Source organism: Xenopus laevis, chromosome 9_10S (assembly GCF_017654675.1).
Source record: "Xenopus laevis strain J_2021 chromosome 9_10S, Xenopus_laevis_v10.1, whole genome shotgun sequence".
Lineage (NCBI taxonomy): Eukaryota > Metazoa > Chordata > Amphibia > Anura > Pipidae > Xenopus > Xenopus laevis.
In genome coordinates this window covers 85,943,789-85,964,948 of record NC_054388.1, presented here as the reverse complement: position 1 = coordinate 85,964,948, position 21,160 = coordinate 85,943,789, and the positions used below count along the sequence as shown (strand labels likewise).

The 21,160-nt window shown below is 39.0% G+C and overlaps 1 protein-coding gene across 1 annotated transcript; it reads right to left on the bottom strand.

Annotated features, from left to right (window-relative positions):
- Positions 1-473: 473 nt before the first annotated feature.
- On the bottom strand, positions 474-20,917 carry tvp23a.S (trans-golgi network vesicle protein 23 homolog A (S. cerevisiae) S homeolog). The gene is made up of 7 exons (XM_018239073.2): positions 20,748-20,917; positions 14,002-14,081; positions 9,980-10,124; positions 6,684-6,773; positions 5,156-5,284; positions 3,870-3,998; positions 474-679 (listed from the first exon to the last, which is right to left on the bottom strand). Exons 1-7 carry the CDS (start codon positions 20,754-20,756, stop codon positions 671-673), a joined length of 591 nt encoding a protein of 196 aa, XP_018094562.1. The 5' UTR covers positions 20,757-20,917; the 3' UTR covers positions 474-670.
- Positions 20,918-21,160: the final 243 nt, after the last annotated feature.

The following is a 21,160-nucleotide window of genomic DNA, read 5'->3' as shown; positions in this document are numbered from 1 at the left end:
AGTGGCTGCCTATAACATCTTACACCAGCCTGTCTGGCATTTGCGGAAATCCACAGATTGCCTGCCTGGGCCTGAGAGTTAAGGTGGCCATAGACACACAGATCCTATCGTACGGATCGTGTGTGGGGAGTGCCGACAGCTCCAGCGGAGATCGGTCAGGTTTGATTTTGACCCGACCGATCCCGCCGGAGCCCATGGCACATCGTAATCGGATTGTTCGGCCATACGGCCGACAAATCAGATTACCCCCGATATAGCCATGCTCGTTAATGGTTTATCGGGGAAAGATCCGCTCGTTTGGCGATGTTGCCAAATGAGCGGATCTTTGCGTCTATGGCCACCTTAAGTTCCCTTTATTTTTACATCGGACATGCCCTTCCAGCGGAGACAGATGAATCTACATTGTACATAAATGTAACTATTTAGTAAGGAAAAGCTGAAGCAGTTGTGTAGGAAATCTATCACACTTGACATGGTTTAGGAAATGTATAATTTAATAAATAAAAGGTATAAACAAAATTGCAGGAACGTCAAATGATATTAAAGGAAAATAAGGCACTATGATTGATGTATTTTCACACTTATCTCAGTGACAAAATTACAGGCAGGCATATCTCTGGTTATCCATGCAAAGAGGGTTGGATCATATGGAAATTTCAACTGTCGAACATCATAGTGTCTGTTGGGAAAAAAATCAATGAATTAAGGTCTGAGCTTCCTTTATCTGCTCTCTAGGAATCCACCAGATGCATTATGTTCATAATACAACAAAATAGAGAAATGTGTGTTGAACTCACAAAAAAGCAAATAATATGCAATATATGCATTTAGACATTCATAATACACTTGTAGACATACAAAAGATTGCCCATATGTAAGAGCACTAAATCCTAACATTCATTTGCTGTAATAATCCACAGCGACTAATCAGCTTCAATGAGGCGGCTAGGCCAGGGAACCCCCCTACGCAAAGTTCAATGCTTCAGAGTCCCCCAAAATCTTTACAAAATGATATGGACACAATGAACATATACTGTATACAGTTGTGTTCAGAACAATAGAAGTGTGTTTAAAAAAAAAAGCGTATAAAGCTCAAAATCCTTATAATAGCTTTTATTTGCATACACACAAATGGATTGGGAACACTGCGCATTCCATTCCAAATCAAAACATGAAGATTTGTATTATTCCTTTACAGAAAGGGGAATACTAGGCTGTTTCAAAAAATAGCAGTGCCTGCATTCTTCTTTACAAACTCAAACATTCACTGTATAAACTGAAAAATGTTTCACGACTTTGCTTTCCTTTGAATCACTGAACTAATATTTAGTTGTATAAGAAGTGTTTCTGAGAACTGCTGCACATCTGTGTTGCTTGGAGTCCACCAACTTCTGGCACCTGTTACATTTCACAATTCTACATTTCTTGGTTTTGCCTCAGAAACAGCATTTTTTATGTCCCCCCATAAATTTTCTATTGGGTTAAGGTCCGGGGATTGGGCTGGTTACTCCATAATGTCAATCTTGTTGGTCTGGAACCAAGATGTTGCTATTTACTGGTGTGTTTGGGGTTGTTGTCTTGTTGAAACACCCATTTCAAGGGCATTTTCTCTTCGGCATAAGGCAACATGATCTCTTTATGTATTGAAACTTATCCATGATCCCTGGTTTGAGAGAAATAGGCCCAACACCATAGTATGAGAAACATCCCCATATCATGATGCTTGTGCCACCATGTTTCACTGTCTTCACACTGAATTCAGTGTTTGGGGGTCGTCTAACAAACTACATGTGGCCCCTAGACCTAAAAAAAACTATTTTGCTTTCATCAGTCCACTAAATGTTGAGCCATTTCTCTTTAGGCCAGTCAATGTGTTCTTTAGCAAAGTGTAAAATCTTCAGCACATCTTTTTTTCAACAATGGGACTTTGCGGAGGCTTCTTACCAATAGTTTAGCTTCACATAGGCATCTTCTAATTGTAACAGTATCACATATAACTTTACACCTTCTTTGATCTTTCTGGAGCTGATCATTGGCTGAGTCTTTGTCATTTTGGCTATTCTTCTATCCATTTAAATGGTAGTTTTCTGTTTTCTTCCACATCTTTCATGTTTTAGTTGCTATTTTAAAGCGTTTGAGATCATTTTAGCTAAGCAGCCTATCATTTTCTGCCCTTCTTTTTATGTTTTCCCTCTCCAATCAACTTTTTAAGTACTCTGTTCTTCTGAACAATGTCTGGAATTACCAATTTTACTCAGATTTTCAGAGAGAAATGCACTATAACCAGCATGCACAATATTTGCTGCCTTCCTTCCTTACATATGGGCTGTAAATGTTTGGTGGTACCTTTTATTGGCTAACTGAATAAGTAAAAATAGCACATTTTTGGAGAGCCCAGGCCTCTCACAAAGGCGAAAGTTTGCAATTTTCCACCAAATTTAAAATTTTCTGCAGTTTGTGAATGGCTAATATGGTACAACATCTTAAAACTTAAATAAGGGCCATCGTTGACACCTGTTTTTTTCACAGAATAAATGACCTCACTAATTGAACTCCATACTGCTATTATTTGGAACAAGCCTCAGTTAATGATTGAATTACACAGAATCAGCAGCATGCATCTCATAATTGTTGGTTTTCTATTACTCTTCTACACCTACTAGTAAATGATTTGCCATGTAGAAATATAAAATGTGGCAAAAATAGTGACTGATCAGGTTAGCGATGTCAGACTGCTATTATTCTGAACACAACTGTAAATGTACCTTTGCTATGCTTTGGCATTGTTAACGAAAAGGACTTTGCCTACATTTGTCTTACTGCAGTTGAACGATCACGGAAAATTGCTGACTGGTTGTTATGGGTTACTCCAGATTCAATTTATACCAGTTTTCTAGATGCCCTCCTATGTCTAATTGTGATTAAGGCCCCTAGAATCACCTCTTAACTGCCTGGTACATTAAAACAAATTACATTATAAGGTGCTTTGTTTATGAGAAAAAACAATAATAGATCATGTTATGCCTCAGTTCATTCGGAGCTTCATTACTAACAAGTAATTGGATCTTTGCAGGAATTCCAAAAGCAGCTTCAGAATTTTGCTGCTCGTCAGTGAAGACTCGATTCATGAATCAACACTTCTATATTTTCTGTCTTCTAATACTATTTTCTTTATCCCCTAAATGCATCAAATACATGATTTCAAAGTATTTTCCTTTAGCGGTTTCATTTTTTTTTTACATTTATTCAAATAACATGAATATAAACTAATGGTACAGTATGTATTTTTATCATCATGTATTTAAAAAATGCCAATATATTTCTCAGCATTGTACAATGGGCTATATACAAGAAAACATGCAAAATCCCATAATAACCAATGCAAGAGGTAAAGATATTTGCATAACCTTTTTTTGTGCATATAAAACTTATAAACTGCATATACTAAAGCTTCTTCTATAACAGTGAATGTACTTTACAGGAATGTGCATGCAGCTCCACTTAGTGGCCATCTTGCTAAAGCAACAGTCCAGCGCAGGAACAAAAGTATCAACTATTTTTTTTGTATCAAAGTAAGGGCTCTTACACATTTGCGTTTGGTCATGTGCTCCCCTACAGTAGTTTTTATTTATATTTTATTATAGAAAGATTTATACATTTAGACAAAGGATGAAATCACAAATATACATATCCCTGTGATTCCGGAGTTCCTCTGTAACTTCTAATATTTTAATTTACCAAGGGGCTACCCTGTCTTGTGCCAAACAATACCAGTAGTAATGACAGTGCTTACTATACTGTAGCTCCTGGCAAGTATCGCAGGTAACATCTGAATGTTCTGAACATTTTACACAGACAGAATTACTTACTCGTTGGAAGAGCTGTTGGGATAAAAATCTTGATGCCGACTTGCTAACATTTTGTTGGCCTCCTGTTTTGCAGTGAACATAGCCATAAAGATTTGCTGATTGAAGAGACATCCCAGCAATCACAAGAGCCTGTATGCACAAGGTAAATCATTATTGTTGTGCATGAAAAAATACTGTTTTCATTGTTATTATATGCAAATATATTGTATTAGATATCCAATCAAATTGCTACCATCCCTCAAGAGGGGTAAGGGCAGAGACACACGGTCAGATTTGGGGAGATTAGTCGCGCCGTGACAAATCTCCTCTTCTTCAGGGCGACTAATCCGCCAGCTAGAATGTAAATCACCGGCGGGATGGCACTCTGAGAACTTCATTTCCGAAGTCACCCGAAGTTTCCTTGTGAGCCAACTTCAGAAAACAAAGCTCTCCAAGTGCCATCCCGCCGGTGATTTACATTCTATGCAGGGGAGGCAGTTCGGGGAGATTAGTCGCCCCCAAAGAAGAGATTTGTCGCCGGGCGACTAACATCTGATCATGTGTCTCTGCCCCTACAGAAACAAACTAATGCAGGTGGCTGTACAAGGCAGTAAGCTAAACATTGCAATTTATAGGACAAACATTAAACCATTAATTTAGTAGCATAGCAATGAAGCATATATATGGACCCTTGATCCATAAAGCAATACGGGCGTTAACCCTGTAAGTAGGCCATACACCAACTGATAAAATTTTATGAAACAAACTTCACAAGATTTTCAGTATATGCATGGTAGCCTGCCAGTACGACTCCTGACCAATATCCTTGAAATATGGATATCAGTCAGTTTGGGAATCGGTCCTGTTCGAAAATCTTATCTTCCGATGCACCACCAGAATATGAGAACATGAAGAAGAGCCGCAGCATCTCTCATACACTATCCATCTATTCAGTCCACAAGCTAAATCCTAAATCAGGGGTCCCAACCTTTTTTTTAAAAAGTGAGCCACATTCAAATGTAAAAAGAGTTGGGGAGCAACACAAGCATGAAAAAGTCCCTTGGGGTGCCAAATAAGGGCTGTGATTGGCTATTTGATAGCCCCTATGTGGACTGACAGCTTACTAGAGGCTCTAATTGGCACTATACTTAGTATTTATGCAGTTAAAACTTGCTTCCAGGCCAGGAATTCAATAATAAGCACCTGCTTTGAGGACATTGAGAGCAACATTCAAGGCGTAAGAGAGCAATATTTTGCTCACGAGCTACTGGTTGGGGATCACTGCTCTATATTTTTCTGTAACTTACCAGCCATTTCAGTTTCAAAGAAAACAAAGTGCTGAAGAAAAATATTGTCCAGATCATTGGACATATAATAAGACCCAGCCAGAAGATCCGAGCTTCAACCTCTGTCGATGTTGTAATATTTGGTGAAGCCTGAAAAACGTTAAACAAGCTGTTATTGCTGAAACCAATAGTCCCATAATATTCATATTCACGGAGAAATGAATGTCTCTAATTTTAGGAGACTCACAGTTTAAAGCAAAAATGTGGATATCCCTGGCAAAATGACACAAGTGAAAAGTAGTAGCAACTACTGCAGGAATCAGTGTGTAAAAAAAACCCTACAAATTTGCAAATATTTTACTTCACAAACTTTAATAGATAGGAACAAGGAACACAGTAATTGTGGCATTGGCAAACATTTGAAACTGAGGCCAATTTCAGCCATACTGCCAAACCATCTGGGCTTGTGTAGCTGGACCATTTATAAAGCCAACCATGTGATCCTGGATTATCTGCCCTAATCAGTTGGCCTAACAAAAAAGCTGTCCAATTGTACAGTAAGGGGCCTACTTATCTTACTGTATCAAATAATTTAAACACCAGAAAAGCGGTGTAAAAAGCTGTGCAAACTAAAAAAACAAATTTATCACAGAGGTACATGATCACTAAAAATGTGACATTTTTTTCCATACAGCATGATAAATAGGACCTTTAGCGTCCCTTCAGCCAACTGGTCAAAATGCTGGTAAGGAAAAAGAAAGAGTGAGAAATCAATTTTTTAAAGGAGAACTAAACAAATGAATGTGGCTAAAAATGCCATATTTTATATTATGAACTTATTGCACCAGCCTAAAGTTTCAGCTTGTCAATAGCAGCAATGATCCAGGACTTCAAACTTGTCACAGGGGCTCACCATCTTCGAAAGTGTCTGTGACACTCACATGCTCAGTGGGCTCTGAGCAGCTGTTGAGAAGCTAAGCTTAGGGGTCGTTGCAAATTTACAAGCAGAAAATGAGTTTGGCCTGTAATATAAGCTGATGCTACAGGGCTGATTATTAAATTCTGATGCTATGTAGTGCTGCCATGTAGTAATTACTAATCAGCCTTGTATTGTGACATTAATATTATATATATTCAGTATATTGTGCACCCTAAGTTCAGTAAGTGACAGCAGAACAGAGCATGTGCAGTAAATCACAACAAATCAATAGTAGGCAGGCATCAATCCGGAACACCATAAAGTATAATTCAGGAGCCCAAAATTCAAAAAGTTTTTGTTTTACATTATGTTTAAACTGAAACAGCCTATTATGTGCAGTAAAACAGCAGAAAAGTAGATGGGGAGCTACTGGGTCATCTTTGGAGACACAGATCTTTACTGCTAAAGGGCTGCGGTTGCCTTGGGCTGGTACAGAAGCCTAAAACATAATGAACAACAACAATTTCTAGCCTACTTCTTCAGTTAAGCTTTAGTTCTCCTTTAATGAATTTTTAGTTTTTTATCAGAAGAAGGACTGTGCCTGCAAGTTCATGACTTTAAATACTTTACCTTTTTAGCCTCAAAGATCCAGTGACTTTTCCCATCCTCGTCGATCTGGTTCCACCAACGTAATCCAACCAGTAGTCTTCCAGTTACATTCTGATAACACAAAATGTTGATAGGATCAATACACATCTAGCTATCTGCATATAACTTTACATTTCCAGATACAGCTGGAAATAGAATAGAGACCACTTCTGCACCTTTAAAGTACTGTACATCCCCAGCCCCCTAGTGTGAAATCCTTGTGACTTAGACAAATCAGGCTTTCAGTATGACAAACATTATATAGCATATGCAATAATTTGTAGCAAGAGGTAAAACTTGTTGCAATTGTTCTTTACATTAACACTGCACTGAAAGATTCAGATGGACACTGGCATAGAAAAACTCCCAGTAAACATTTGACACACCTATTCTATTACATCAGTGTAAAAAAGATTTTTCAGTAGGCCCATATATTATATGCTAGTAGCTGCATATTATGTGTATTAACAACTTAAAGGGATTGTTACATTTTTTTGCTTACATTATATACTGATTCCTAACTAGTATTCCATGAACACTACAGAGGTTTGTACTTTTGACAGACTGTAACCAGATTTGAAAGATACAGAAAAGGGCTACAGTATGGAATCAGTTATCTTGAAAAGTTCCAAAATACGGAAAGGACATGTTCTCTTTCCATTTGAGCACAAAACTTTTAGTGATTTCCTTTTTCTCTGTAGTAATAAGGCAGTGCCTAATATACTGATTAGTAAGCTGCAAAAATCCATGTTGGTGTTATTTTAGACCCATTATCTGGAAAACAGGTCGCTGACATTCCAGATCATAGATTCCATACCTACTGTATGTTCTTTCAATGGTTTATGGAGATGCAAGATCCCTGTGTCATCCATTGCCTTATGCAATCTATTCTAATGTTCTCTGTTTTGCAAAGTACTGGTATCCAGGGCTACTATGTACACAATAACCATTTTGAGTGTGTGCAGAAAGTGCTAACAAACTGCACTTAAATCTGAGCTGATATAGGTGGTAATTCGTCCAAATGTTTTCCACTTTGAGCAGTCGAACACATTCATTTTTGGTAGAGCCCTGTACAGGTCTAACTGGGTAGAACTGTGTCTGAACTAGGGCCACTGACCATCCCCAGAAGTGATGTCACTGCAGAGGCAGATCAACCTGGAGGCACCAGAAGTGATGTCACTGGTAAGGAGGATAACAATGAGAGAACATTTTTTTATTTTTAACACATTTTTACCCCTCCTGTAGCCCATTCACCCCAAGGAGACCAGGGCTCTTGCTTTGTGGATATTCCGCAGGTACCAGACTCCATGCATGACTGGTATAAAATACAGGAAATTACTGCTTTGGCAAAACTTATTTTTTAACAGAACAATGACCCCAAGCAAAAACCACAATGATATTGGAGCATTTCCAATACAAAAACTTTACTATGCCCTGGGCCCAGTCAAAGTCCTCTCTCTTTCTGCACCTGGAACCCCTGTGGCCAAAACATGTAAATATGCCTTTGGCAGCAAAATATGCTCTGTGTCTGTACCTGGACCAATACAGTGGCTCTGGGTGTAGACACGCAACTGAGATGATGCATTATTTCTTGGGGGGGAAATAGACTAGGGGCGAAGTGGCTAACGCTGGCGTGACTTCATTTTGGCACGTCGCCAGTTTACTACCGGGAGCTGACATAATTACGCTAGTGAAGGAGATAGACTTTGGCGCAACTTCATACTCTAAAACCACGAGAATCGTTACTACGCAAATTCACTCTTTTTTTATTTTACTGACCGTTACCTCTGTCGCCACACTTGCCTTCGCCACCTCAGACCTGGCGAAGTGCAATGGAGTAGATAGGAAAAAATGCTGCTGTCTTTTCCTTTTTACAGGGTGAAAAAGAGTGAAATTTTTTTTGGGGTACCCTCCTTTCCCCCTACATTTGATAACCTATGGAACCTAAACTATACAGTGTGTAGGGCAATAGAACAACTCTATATAATTTTATTAAGGTTCCCTGGCCTTGTCTAGTGTAATGTATTTGCTTCAGCATATACAGCCATTGTACTTTAACTGCACGCCGTATGCAAATTATCGAACGCTAGCATAACTTCGAACTGCTGGACGTATTTTCACTAGCGCAACTTTGCAAGCGTTCGGTGACCTGTGCGCAACTTCGGATCTTCGTGAATTAGCGATGTCCATGCAAATTTATGACTGGTGAAGCGATGTGCGTGAAGCCAACGCTGGCGGATTTTCGGTGGTAAGTAAATTTGCCCCTTAGTCTGAATAATTCAACACTTGCAAATGCACAGGGAGGGTTAGGATGCAACCACAGGACGGCATAGGGCGCAAAAGATTCAAATTGATTACTAAAGACAGTACTTGTGAAAGACAATGTCTCTGTCAATGACCAGTTTTTATACAACTTGCTTCATTTTAGGGACAACAGGCATAATATCGCTTTGTTTTCAAACTGTGTTTTAGTCTAGTTCATGTTTATTTCAGATGTTTTCCTAGTTTAATGCATGTGAATATTCTTTGGTGGAACATAATTATTTATGCAGGCTAATATTAGTAGCAGAAACCTTAAACTGTCATACAGCTCCCACTTTCCAGTCATTATAATTCAACTCAAGAATCTGCAAAAATGCAGGTGTGATAAGAACACTGTGTGATTATAAATGGATACTTCTGAATTATGGAACAAATAAGTCACATGTTCTTAGAAAATATTCCTATTGTAGGGCTGGCAAATGGTTTCCTCAATTTGTGATGCAGATGTTTTTTTTCCATAAGAAACAGCTGCAAGGACATCTCTATAAATTATATTATGTGCCAGGAACTTGTCCTTGGCCCTTCATCTGGTACACAAAGGTAGAAAAACCTGACCAGCAGCAGTTTTATGATTAGACTTAAGGAAGAGAAAGGAAGGGTTTAAATTATCTTGCTTCCTCCACACGAGCGGTAATATAATCTTGAATGCTCTCTGACCATCAAGCATCTTAACTCAAACACAGGACATTTAAAACAAATTAGAGGAAGTCAATTAAATCCTTTGCCAACACTAAACATACATAAAATGTGCAAGGGAGTATGCTTTGTAAAGATTAATCAGACACGTACAGCTGATTACTATTGACATCTACAAAACTGAGCGGGTGTAAACTACTAAGCAGTCATTTTAGTTACCGTAAACTTAAACTGTAACTTGGACAAAGTTTTGGCAAATGTTACACAAGTCTGTGGGGAGGTTTCATGGGAAGAATTGTTTAGTGAAGGTAGATCCTTACCTTGACCGACCAAAAGTCAAATGCCAGAAGAAGCAGGATGATGACAAAACAGGTGACAAAGCTTTTGCTGAACCAGTCACAGAACAAATAGGCAACAATAGCCCCAACTCGAAAAAATAAGTGAAAAAAGGTGGCCAGAGGATGCCTGGGAAAACAATTCAAATGACTTAGCAGTGACAAAATGAACTGTGAAAATGACAGTAAACAAATTTATAACCCAACACACCACTGTGAATATATATATATATATATATATATATATATATATATATATATATATATATATATATATATATATATATATATATATATATATATATATATATATATATATATATATAAAAATTATTATCAACGTTTCGGCTCTAGTCCTTAAGCCGTCTTCAGAAAAACTGTGCATACAAACTTACAACATTTAAATACCCAAAAAGACCGCCAAAAGATCAGTGACATGTGATAGGGGGGTGTGAATTTAGTGACACACATGATGAAGTAATTCGGGATCCATCGTAGCCTGTTATGTGTAAAATCACGAATTTACATATATATACAAGTGTGAATAAAAAATTAAGCCATGACACCGGGCAGCAGTCTGATCATTCAGTGCATAAACTTAATAATAAACCTAAATTGCCGTGTCCATCACTCATCCCTCTTGCGGGGAAGTGAAGCTACAAGAATAAAACAGTACCTTGTACTTGATTCAAACTAAAATGTGATTAATCCTAATTGGATGCAAAACCAGCCTATTGAGTTTATTTAATGTTTACATGATTATCTAATAGTAATCAAACTTTGGGGTTTACTGAGAGAAAGCCACAGAGGCAGTACCAGCTGCTGCAATAGTATTTGTTAGCACGACATGTTTCAGGCTCTGGGCCCTTTATCAAGTATAATAACAAAACCAGTGAATAATACATTTAAAGGCTGTAACAGGAAGTTCTGTGAGTGGATCATGCCCTTCCTGGAAGTGTTAAAAGGAAAAGAAAAGGTTAAAACTAAGTAGGCCTTATCAAAAAGGTCCACCTAAATATACTAGTAAACCCTCAAAGTAATGCTGCTCGGAGTCCTCTGTCAAAATAAACACAGCATTTCTCTCCTTCTATTGTGTACTCATGGGCTTCTGCATCATACTTCCTGTTTTCAGCTTAAACGTACAGGGCTAGGGCTTGAGCATGCTCAGTTTGCTCCTCTTCCTCTCCCTACCTTCTCTTCTGTTATCTGAGCCCAGAGCTATGAGTGAGCAGGGAGAGACTCAGGCAGGAAGTGATTTCACACCAAGCTAATATGGCAGATGCTATCCTATTGGCAATAAAATGCCTCTGTAGCTTTCCTTCTCCTTTAAATGTCCCCAGGTGCATAAATAGTTAGTTACTTGTAGTGTTCATATGCAGTCCCATTGTCCATTCACAAGTACAAACAATATGCGTAATCACCTAGAAATAAATTGAAAGGTCCATTTAAAATCAAAGGTACTTCACCCTTCACTAAGGGAGGGAACATTAAACAGTATCTATCACAAAAAGAATCCTGGTGGATTAAGAGACTAGAAACATTGGGGCATATTTAGTAAAGGGCGAAGTGGCTAACGCTAGCGAAAATTCACCAGCATGGTGTAATTTTGCCACTTTGCCTATTTACTAACGGGTGCTGGCGTAATTCGCTAGCGAAGTGGACCTACTCTAGCGCTACTTACGAAGGGACATAACTTCGCGAATTCACTAACTTGCGGATTTTGTGAACTCTTGCGCCAGGCTTTACTTCGCCACCTCAGACCAGGCTAAGTGCAATAGAGTAGATAGGGATGGTTCAAAAAAAGTTGACATTTTTTCTAAGTCCCAAAAAACGCTGGCGTCTTTTACTTTTTATAGGTTGATAGGCTGAAAAAGAGCAAATTTTTTTTTATCGTACCCTCCTTCCCCCCTACATTTGATAATATATGGCACCTAAACTATACTGTGGGCACATGTGTAGGACATTAGAATACATGCAAAACATACATACAAAAATACATGCATACATACAAAACGATGGCGTTTTTTTCCTATTTTAAGGGTGATAGACTGAAAAAGATCATAATTTTTTTTGGGGTATCCTCTTTCCCCCTACATTTGATAACATGTGGCACCTAAACTATACTGTGGGCACATGTGTAGGGCAATATAACAACTCTATATAATTTTATTAAGGTTCCCTGGCCTTGTGTAGTGTAATGTAGTTGCTGCTGCATATACGGCCATTGTACTTTAACTGCACGCCATATGCAAATTTCCGATCGATATTGTAACTTCGAACCGCTGATCGTAACATCACTAGCGCAAATTAGCAAACAATCGGTAACTTGTGCGCAACTTCATATCTTCGAGAATTTGCGCAGCCCTGGCGAATCTACGCCTGGCGAAGTGCAGCGAAGGCAACGCTGGGGCAACTTCGAAGGTAAGTAATTTTGCCCCATTATATCCAGTAGGAATGAATGACCGCTGGAACGTGAAATGCTTTCTCTAAATGTATCTTTATTCACCATTAATTATGCAGCATAGCAATTAATGTGACTGCTTCCTTTACAGATAATTATGTTGCCCTGTTTTGAATACAGAGAAAAATAGATAGTAAGATTCTACTTACGGGCTATAAATATGACCTAATGTACGTTCTATACAAAAGATTTTCCTTCCTACTCAGGTGTTCTAAGGTAGGCCATTCCTGGCAGTACCTTTGGTTTTAAATGGACTTTTCAATTTATTTCTAGTTGATTACACATATTGTTTGTACTTGTGAATGGACAACAGGACTGAATATGGACACTACAAGTAACTATTTATGCACCTGGGGACATTTAACACTCCCAGGAGGGGGACGTCCCTCTCACAGAACTTCCTGTTAGAGCCTTTAAATGTATTCTACACTGGTTTTGTTATTACACTTGATAAAGGGTCAAGACTCTGAAACATGTCGTGCTAATAAACACTATTGCAGCTCTGTGGCTATATCTCTGTAAACCCAACGTTTGATGACTTCATACACTACACCTGAGGTGGGGGTGTAACACTGGGATTGAGAGCCTGAATTATCAGTTTGTGCAGTCATCTACATAGAGCAGGGGTGTTCAATCTTTTGGCTTCCCTGGGCCACAGTGGAAAAAGAAAAATTGTCCGGGGGCCACGCATGAAATACACAAACACTTTTGATTTGTAAAAGTAAAGAAAATACACAGAAAAGAACTGCAATACCAGTTGGATAACAAGATGGAGCTATACACTGGAATAATGGGCATCTGGATATTAAATAAACTTATCATTGTATTATTATTATGACATTTTTTCGGGAACTGAGACTTTCATGCTGGGCCGCATTCATATCCTTCCTGGGCCGCATGTGGCCCTCGGGCCGCAGTTTGGACACCCCTGACATAGAGTGAGATGGTTTTCTAATAGATTTAATGTGTGAAGATCCAAATTATGGAAAGATCCCTTATCCACAAAACCCCAGGTCCTGAGCATTCTGGATAACAGGTCCCATACCTGTACTGCCATTTCTATTCATCAAGTGTGTTTTATTAGTAAGGTATAAGCAACATTTGGATTATTATTCTGTAAGAACATTATGAATTTAAGCATATCGTTTATAGATATTTGTAGATCTTTTGGTCAATATATCATACCTGTACAAGACAAAATATGTTGTATTTTCAAACTATGAAGGCTAAATACTAAATAAAGGATGTTTACAAAATTAGAGTGTTTTGGCTTAAGGTACATAGGTGTAATTAATGCTTCCTTTGGCATTTTATTAATTAGGTTACTGATCAAACCGTTAAGACCCATGGGTATCCAATTTATTAATTCTTCATTGTAAATAAGTTAGACTTGGCGGCAGCCCAGGGGAGACAGCAAACTGATTATTTCCTGATGATATTAAGACAATGGTATTAAGATCTATCAATTATCAGTATCCCTGTAAGCCACCATAAAGTCTGTAAGAAGAAAATTACATTTAGAAAATTCTTTAATAAATCAATGCACCTGATCTTTGCTTTCTGCAGTGCCAGTTCCTCCTCATTGCCAACATCCAGGGACACATCCTCTGTATCATCGACAATAACCTAAAGCAAAAAATTACCACAAAGTAAGACCTTCATCAGTCAGAGAGGGAAAAATATATCCATAAATATGCTGTTTTCACACAGGGCCCTATTTACTAAGCTTTCAAACAGGAATTGCCTTCTATAAAGCCTCACAAAACAAAGGTGCAGATTTGCGTTATTTATAGACATTGGGTGGCCATAAAATGTTACAGAATACCCATAATTTCAATATCATTTTAATGATGATTTAGCGTTTACTAGATTTTTTGGACCGTAAAACATAAATCTGTGTGCACCTGTTTGGTCTGAATGTTAGTGACTGTGGGCTCAATTAAGAGTACAAGTGCAGTGTGCAAAACCTAATTTAAGAGCTTAATTTGCATGTTTATTCCCCACAATTAGCAGTGTTTTCCCCACAATTAGGGTCAGAATTAGTAAGGTTCGAATGTGTAATTAACATTTTCAAATTTTTTTGGTGTCAAAACTCACAAAATCTGATTTAAAAGCACCGACTCAAATGTAAATTACAATGTGAGATTTATCAAATCTCAACCATGGAAACTGTTCTAAATCGAATATTCGCCACCTAAAACCTGCCGAGTCAGTCAATGGCAGAAGTCAGTTGAACCATTTGAATAAAATAGCCTTCCCGACAGTTTTTTTTCGGAGGAAAACTCTATTCTAATTTGATTCAAATTTTTGGGTCAGGACTCTTCCATCGAATATAAGAGAGTTTTTTTTTCATAAATAACCTCCCATTCAATGTATTATTCAAATGTATTAGTTTGAGTAAAAAAAATTCACATAAATTCAAAAATCAACCTTTCATAAATAACCCCCTCAAAGGTTATTTGTGCTTGTGAAGAGGCAGTGTTCTTGTCCTGACCAAATGACAATGGATATACCGTATATACTCGTGTATAAGCCGACCCGTGTATAAGCCGAGGTACCTAATTTTACCTACAAAAACTGGGAAAACTTATTGACTCGCGTATAAGCCGAGGGTGAGAAATGCAGCAGCATTTAATAATACAAGTATTCAGTGTGGGACTGGGCTGGTGGGACACAGGGAAAATACCTACGGTAGTGGGCTCTGCAGACCCAGACTCTCTCCCCCACCCACTCAGATCATGGCCTCAAGGAAGAATAGAAGTATGATATATTATGACAACATATTATTATAGAGAAAAAGGAAAGTTTGCTTCAGGAAAATAACGAATTCCTGTATTGAGAGAGAGCCATCATACAGTGTCATGAAATACATTTTCTGTGAATCAATTGCTTCTGTTACTTTTTGAAGCCAACTGCATAAAGTTTGTTAAATTTTGGCATGTGTCGAATTTCCAAATAGGTGCTTAAATGAGACAGAACCTTATATCATCTCAAGATCATTTACAGTTTTTATCAGGGCTCAATTCAAGTGACAACTGAAAAAAAAGACAACCCAACATTTCTCACATTACCGTACCAATTTTGACCACAGCAGGGAGCAGCGAATCACAGCGCGTTATACGCACTCCGCACATCACAGGCAGCAGTCAGCAAGAGGCGCATGCGCATTGCGCGCAGCTGCGCATATTTAAATTTCCTTAGCGTACTGGACGTACTGGACGTAGAAGCGAGAGGCGCAGGCGCATTGCGCGCAGCTGCGCATATTTACGGTAAATTTACCTTAGCGTACTGCAGCAGGACGTAGAAGCGCCCCTGCCTGCAGAGACGAGCCGGGACTGTGTCATGCAATCCAGGACAGCCATCCAGGACAGCCATCGGAAGCGCAGCCATCAGAACCCGCATCAACCGCATCAGCCAAATAGGTAATTTTTTTACTGACCCGCGTATAAGCCGAGGCAGCATTTTTCAGCTTATTTTGGGTGCTGAAAAACTCGGCTTATACGCGAGTATATACGGTACTCAAACCAGGCAGTTGTGAGTGTGATTTGGCACAAATTGTCATTTCTGGCATATTTGGATAAGTCCACATTTTTGAACAGTAGTATAAGCTATGTATTATGAGATATGTATATGAGAAGATATGTATTTGCAAGTCATACAAAATCAAAAACCATTGGGAAAGATGGATGATCAGAGTACTCAATTACATAAACTGTCTGATAGCCAAGAATAAATGTCTTGGTGCAAGACATGAGATAAAATATGAGAGCAATTTGGAAAATGCAGATGTATGGATATTATCAGTTAAAGCAGTAGAACCATAAATTGCAATGTCGTACAGAGCCATAATGTTGGTCGACAACAAAGTGCATTATCACTTGTGTTGGCAAGCAATCTCTCACTTTACCGCTGCATCGACATCAGTAGCATCCCAGTAGCATGCCCTGTGCAGTACAGAGGTGTACAGTTAATAATATATAAACACAAGCATGGGGAAACAGCTGGGACTACGCTTTGGGAACTAATTGTCTAATTTCCTATTGCCGCTGTCTCTACCTTTGGCCATAGTTGCTTAGAAATGCATCATCCTGCTATCCCAAGCAATAACTGTATAAATGAAGACGCACTAAGAATCACCCTATGTGGCTTAATATAGAAGTAAATAAGTTAATAGGAAAGAAGAGAAAGGCATTTAAAAACTACAAGTCTGTTGGGACAGAAGCTGCATTTAATGAATATAAACACTATATTGTTATAAAACAGCAATTCGGAAGGCAAAGAAATAAAAATGAAGAGTGCATTGTGGCTGAGGCTAACCCTAAAAATGTTTTAAGTATATTAATAGTAAAAACATGAGGGTTGAGAGTGTTGCTCCATTAAATAATGGTACCAGTATGCTTGTAGCAGATACAGAAAAGGCAAATGTGCTAAATCAATTGTTTTCTTCAATGTATACAACAGAGGAATCTGAGTTCCCAGTCTCACTTCATAGCTGGCAGGGCAGTAGTGATGTGCTGGCCGACCCAAGGCGGGTCGAGCTCTTCTCCTGCTCTCCCTGCCCACAACGTAGTACTGCTGGCTTCCGGCGCCGGAATTTATAGACTTCCGCCTGCCCTGCCCCTTTTATGACGTCACTGCGGGGTGAGCGCGGGCCTATAAATAAAGGGGAGCAGAAATTCGAGAAATTCTCGACCCGCACATCACTACAGGGCAGGGCGGTAGATGTGATATATTTGGATTTTGCCAAAGCGTTTGATACTGTGCCCCACAAATGACTTCTTTCTAAACTAAGGTTTGTTGGTCTTAATAAAGTCTTTGCACATGGATAGGAAACTGGCTACAGGATAGGGTACAGAGGGTGGTTGTTAATGGGACATTCTCTACTTGGAGTAAGGTTCTTAGTGGGGTCCCTCAGGGCTCGGTATTGGATCCACTTTTATTTAACTTGTTCAGTAATGACTTAGGGCAGTATATTGTAAGTAATGAATCAGTGTTTGCAGATGACACAAAAATATCCAACCCAATTAATACCATCCAGGATATGGCATCCGTGCAACAGGATCTTAACAAACTGGCAATCTGGGCAGCTAAGTGGCAAATGAGATTCAATGTTGATAAATGTAAGGTCATGCACCTGCGATATAAAAATATCCAAGCCACTTATACCCTTAATGGGACTGCACTAGGCAAATCCATTATGGAAAATGACCTTGGTTGTAGCAAGTAATGCCAGTCAGCAGCATCAAGAGCAAATAAGGTTTTGAGCTTTATTAAAAGGGGCATCAGGTGGGGGTTGCCTTCCTCTGGATCAACTAGCAGTTAGGCAGGTTAGAAAAATGAAAAGGTTGAACTTGATGGACGTGTTTCTTTTTCCAACCTAACTTACTATGTTACTATGTATAAGTGCTTGCAGTCAGTCTCTATGTCAGTCAATGGGAACAGATTTGGCATAGTTTTTTTTTTTGGCAACATAAAAACACAGTGATTCACTTTCAAGTTAACTTTTAGTATGTCACAGAATGTTTAATTCTAAGCAACTTTTCAATTGGTCTTCATTATTAATAGGGATGCACCGAATCCACTATTTTGGATTCGGCCAAACCCCCGAATACTCTGTGAAAGATTCGGCCAAATACTGAACTGAATCCTAATTTGCATATGCAAATTAGGGGTGGGAAGGGGAAAAATTTACTTCCTTGTTTTGTGCCAAAAAGTCAAGCGATTTCCCACCCGGCCCTAGTTTGCATATGCAAATTAGGATTCAGTTCAGCTGGGCGGAAGGATTTGGCCGAATCCTGCTGAAAAAGGCCGAATCCTGGCCAAATCCCAAATCGAATCCTGGATTCGGTGCATCCCTAATTATTAATAGCTTTTTAATTATTTGCCTTTCACTACTGACTCTTTTCAGCTTTAAAATAGAATTCATTGACACCATCTAAAAACAAATGTATTGTTATCAAACAAATTGCACTGCAGCTCAAGCTTTGAGAAAGGGCAGGAGCCCGAAACATTGCCTAGCGTTTGGCACAAATAAACACAGATTAATTACCAATTTTGGAGTGCTGCTGCGCAATTTTTTTGATAGTATATTTCAAATGAATTGTTATTGTTATTTTTCACCTATTCAGGTCATCTCCTATTCATATTCCAGTCTCTTATTTAAATCAATGCATAATTGCTTAAACCATAGCTGAAATTGCAAACTGAAGACTTCCCGAATAAAAAGCGAAATAACTCAAAAAACACAATAAAAATTAAAATCAATTGCAAATTGTCTCAGAATACCACTTTCTACATCATACTTAAAGCAAACTCAAAGGTGAACAACCCCTTTTAAGCACCCCAATTTATCATATGATGATACCTTTCAAAATTCACACATCTCCAGTGTTTGTTTAAATATATTTGACTGAATGCAAATTCACAACCACATCTGCTTACAAAATGCAAGAGAAAAATGCTACAATGGACACACAATTGCGCATGCAGTTTCACGCATAGCAGCTAGATAAGCCTGGTATTATGACCAATCAAAACCTAGAGTTAATTCCAGCCTTCTTAACCAAGCTTGCATTATAGCCACAAATGTCTTGTGACAGATGCTAATTCTGCTATTGGTGCTGATAACGAAAAAAAAAATGATCGCCTATTGACAATTTTTCAATGTGTCCTAAATGTTTAAGCAGTTACACAATTAAGGGAAATGAGAAAAACTCCCTCATCACTACATGTGAATTCTCAGTCAGGAATTGACGGTTTAGAAAAAGGTTAGGAAAATTCCACTTGCTCAGCTCCTTTTGCACTATTAATCACACTTCTTCTAACGTACGGCAAAACTAAGCGCTTCAAGACCTGTCAATAACAGCAGACAACACCAGGGCACCTTTCCTGTCACTGACTGATAGATATAAAGAGACGGATAACATACAAGAGCATTAATGACATGCCCAAGGTTTAAACAAAACCCGCCAGCTTTCTTGCAGCCCCTTCTGTGTGGGTGGGGGGGGGGGTTTAACCATGGGCCCTGAAACTTGTCAGATAGAAGGAGTAGGCCATATAGAGGGTAATTTATTAACATCTAACACGTTACATCACATATTTACACCTTGTACCTGTGTATAGGGGGCTGAGCTCCACCCTATGTGCCAGTTGCTCCACAACATTGATTCACTTTTACATTAACTTTTAGTATGTTATAGAATGGCTAATTCTAAGCAACCTTCCAATTGGCCAACATTTTTTCTTTGTTATACTTTTATTCAATTCTTGACTTACTACTTTTTCCAGCTTTCAAATGGAAGTCACTGACCCCAAATGCTCTGTAAGGCTACAAATTGTTATGGCTACTTTTTATTATTTATCTTTCTATTCAGGCCTCTCCTATTCATATTCCAGTCTCTAAGGGTAGAACTACATGGGCAATTTAGGTCCGATCCGAGGCCACGCAACGAAACGCTGGCATCAAAGTCGAATACGCCGAAAATAATGTAAGTTGTAAGAATGTCGGATGTAGTCGTAGCGTGCATCCAACACGACACCACTGCCTGTTGCGTCTGCATCCATTTCTATTTCTTACCTTATTTCTGGCGCATCTGACAGCGTGGAGTAGGATCGGACCTAAATCAAACATGTATTTCTACCCTTATTCAAATCAATCCATGGTTACTAGGGTAATTTGGACCTTAGCAACCAGCTTGCTGAAATTGCAAACTGGAAAGCTGCTGAATAAAATGCTTAATGTCTACCAAAACACACAAAAAAAATTAAAACCAAGTGCTGATAATCTCAGGATATCACACGGACACACACGCTCTCTCTTTGCATCTTCACACTCTCACTTTAAAATTGAACAAGTCCTTGAATGGGTTGGAAAGTCAATGGCTCACACACACACACACACACACACACAGGTACAATTTCTGGGGCAAGGAGCATTATGGGTAAAAAACAGGCCATTTTGTGGCTGATTTTGGCACTTTAAAACAGAGATCATAGAGTATTTTATCAGCCAACAATTGTGATGGGTTCCTGTACCTCACAGGAAGCAAGGGCAATGGCTAATTGGCGATATACAATCATATATAATAAGAGAAATAATAAGGCTACGGCTCTGCAGCTGCTTCTGCGCTACAATGTCAGGATGCCGGACACAGCCTTTAAAAACAAATGCCGGAGCCGCATCTGGTCCCTTGGAAGGATATGGGGCTTCAGGCGGGGATCACGTGGGATGAAATAGTGCCGACGCAGGAGAAAATTAGGTGGATCCATGGGCAAAGTGCACGTAAGGGTTACCTGTTTCATTCTGCGCTTGGCATGTGCAAGCAGCCCCCAAATCCTTCCACGGCTGCTCCGTTGCTAGGGCCAGAAGGGCGGGACATCATTGCTAAGAAGCTCAGATTGACTATCAATTGGTTGATATAGGATAGCAGGCATACGGTGATTGGTAAACGTCGATCTATTGTTCCACTACGGCAACAACAAGCTGTTATGTCATATAGAGGACTGTACCACAGGCAGGGCAGGTGCTTCTATAGGAGGGATAGACCAATAGCTAGAGGTGCAGCTGCAAACGTTATTGTGTGATGAAGTTTCACATGTGCAACTGACTTCTGGATAAAAATGGCCTCGGTCTTCCCAGCTAGAACAGGGTTTGAGGAAAATTGAAAAGCTGTTTACCTTTAATATACTATATTTCACTTTTCAGA

Bases quoted from the DNA above. Each gene is read 5' to 3' on its own strand.
- tvp23a.S (XM_018239073.2), bottom strand. The intron at 6,774-9,979 runs GTAAGGATCTAC...TTGTGTTATCAG, and splicing joins TTGACTTTTGGTCGGTCAAG to AATGTAACTGGAAGACTACT. The intron at 3,999-5,155 runs GTAAGTTACAGA...TTGTGCATACAG, and splicing joins CTTTGAAACTGAAATGGCTG to GCTCTTGTGATTGCTGGGAT.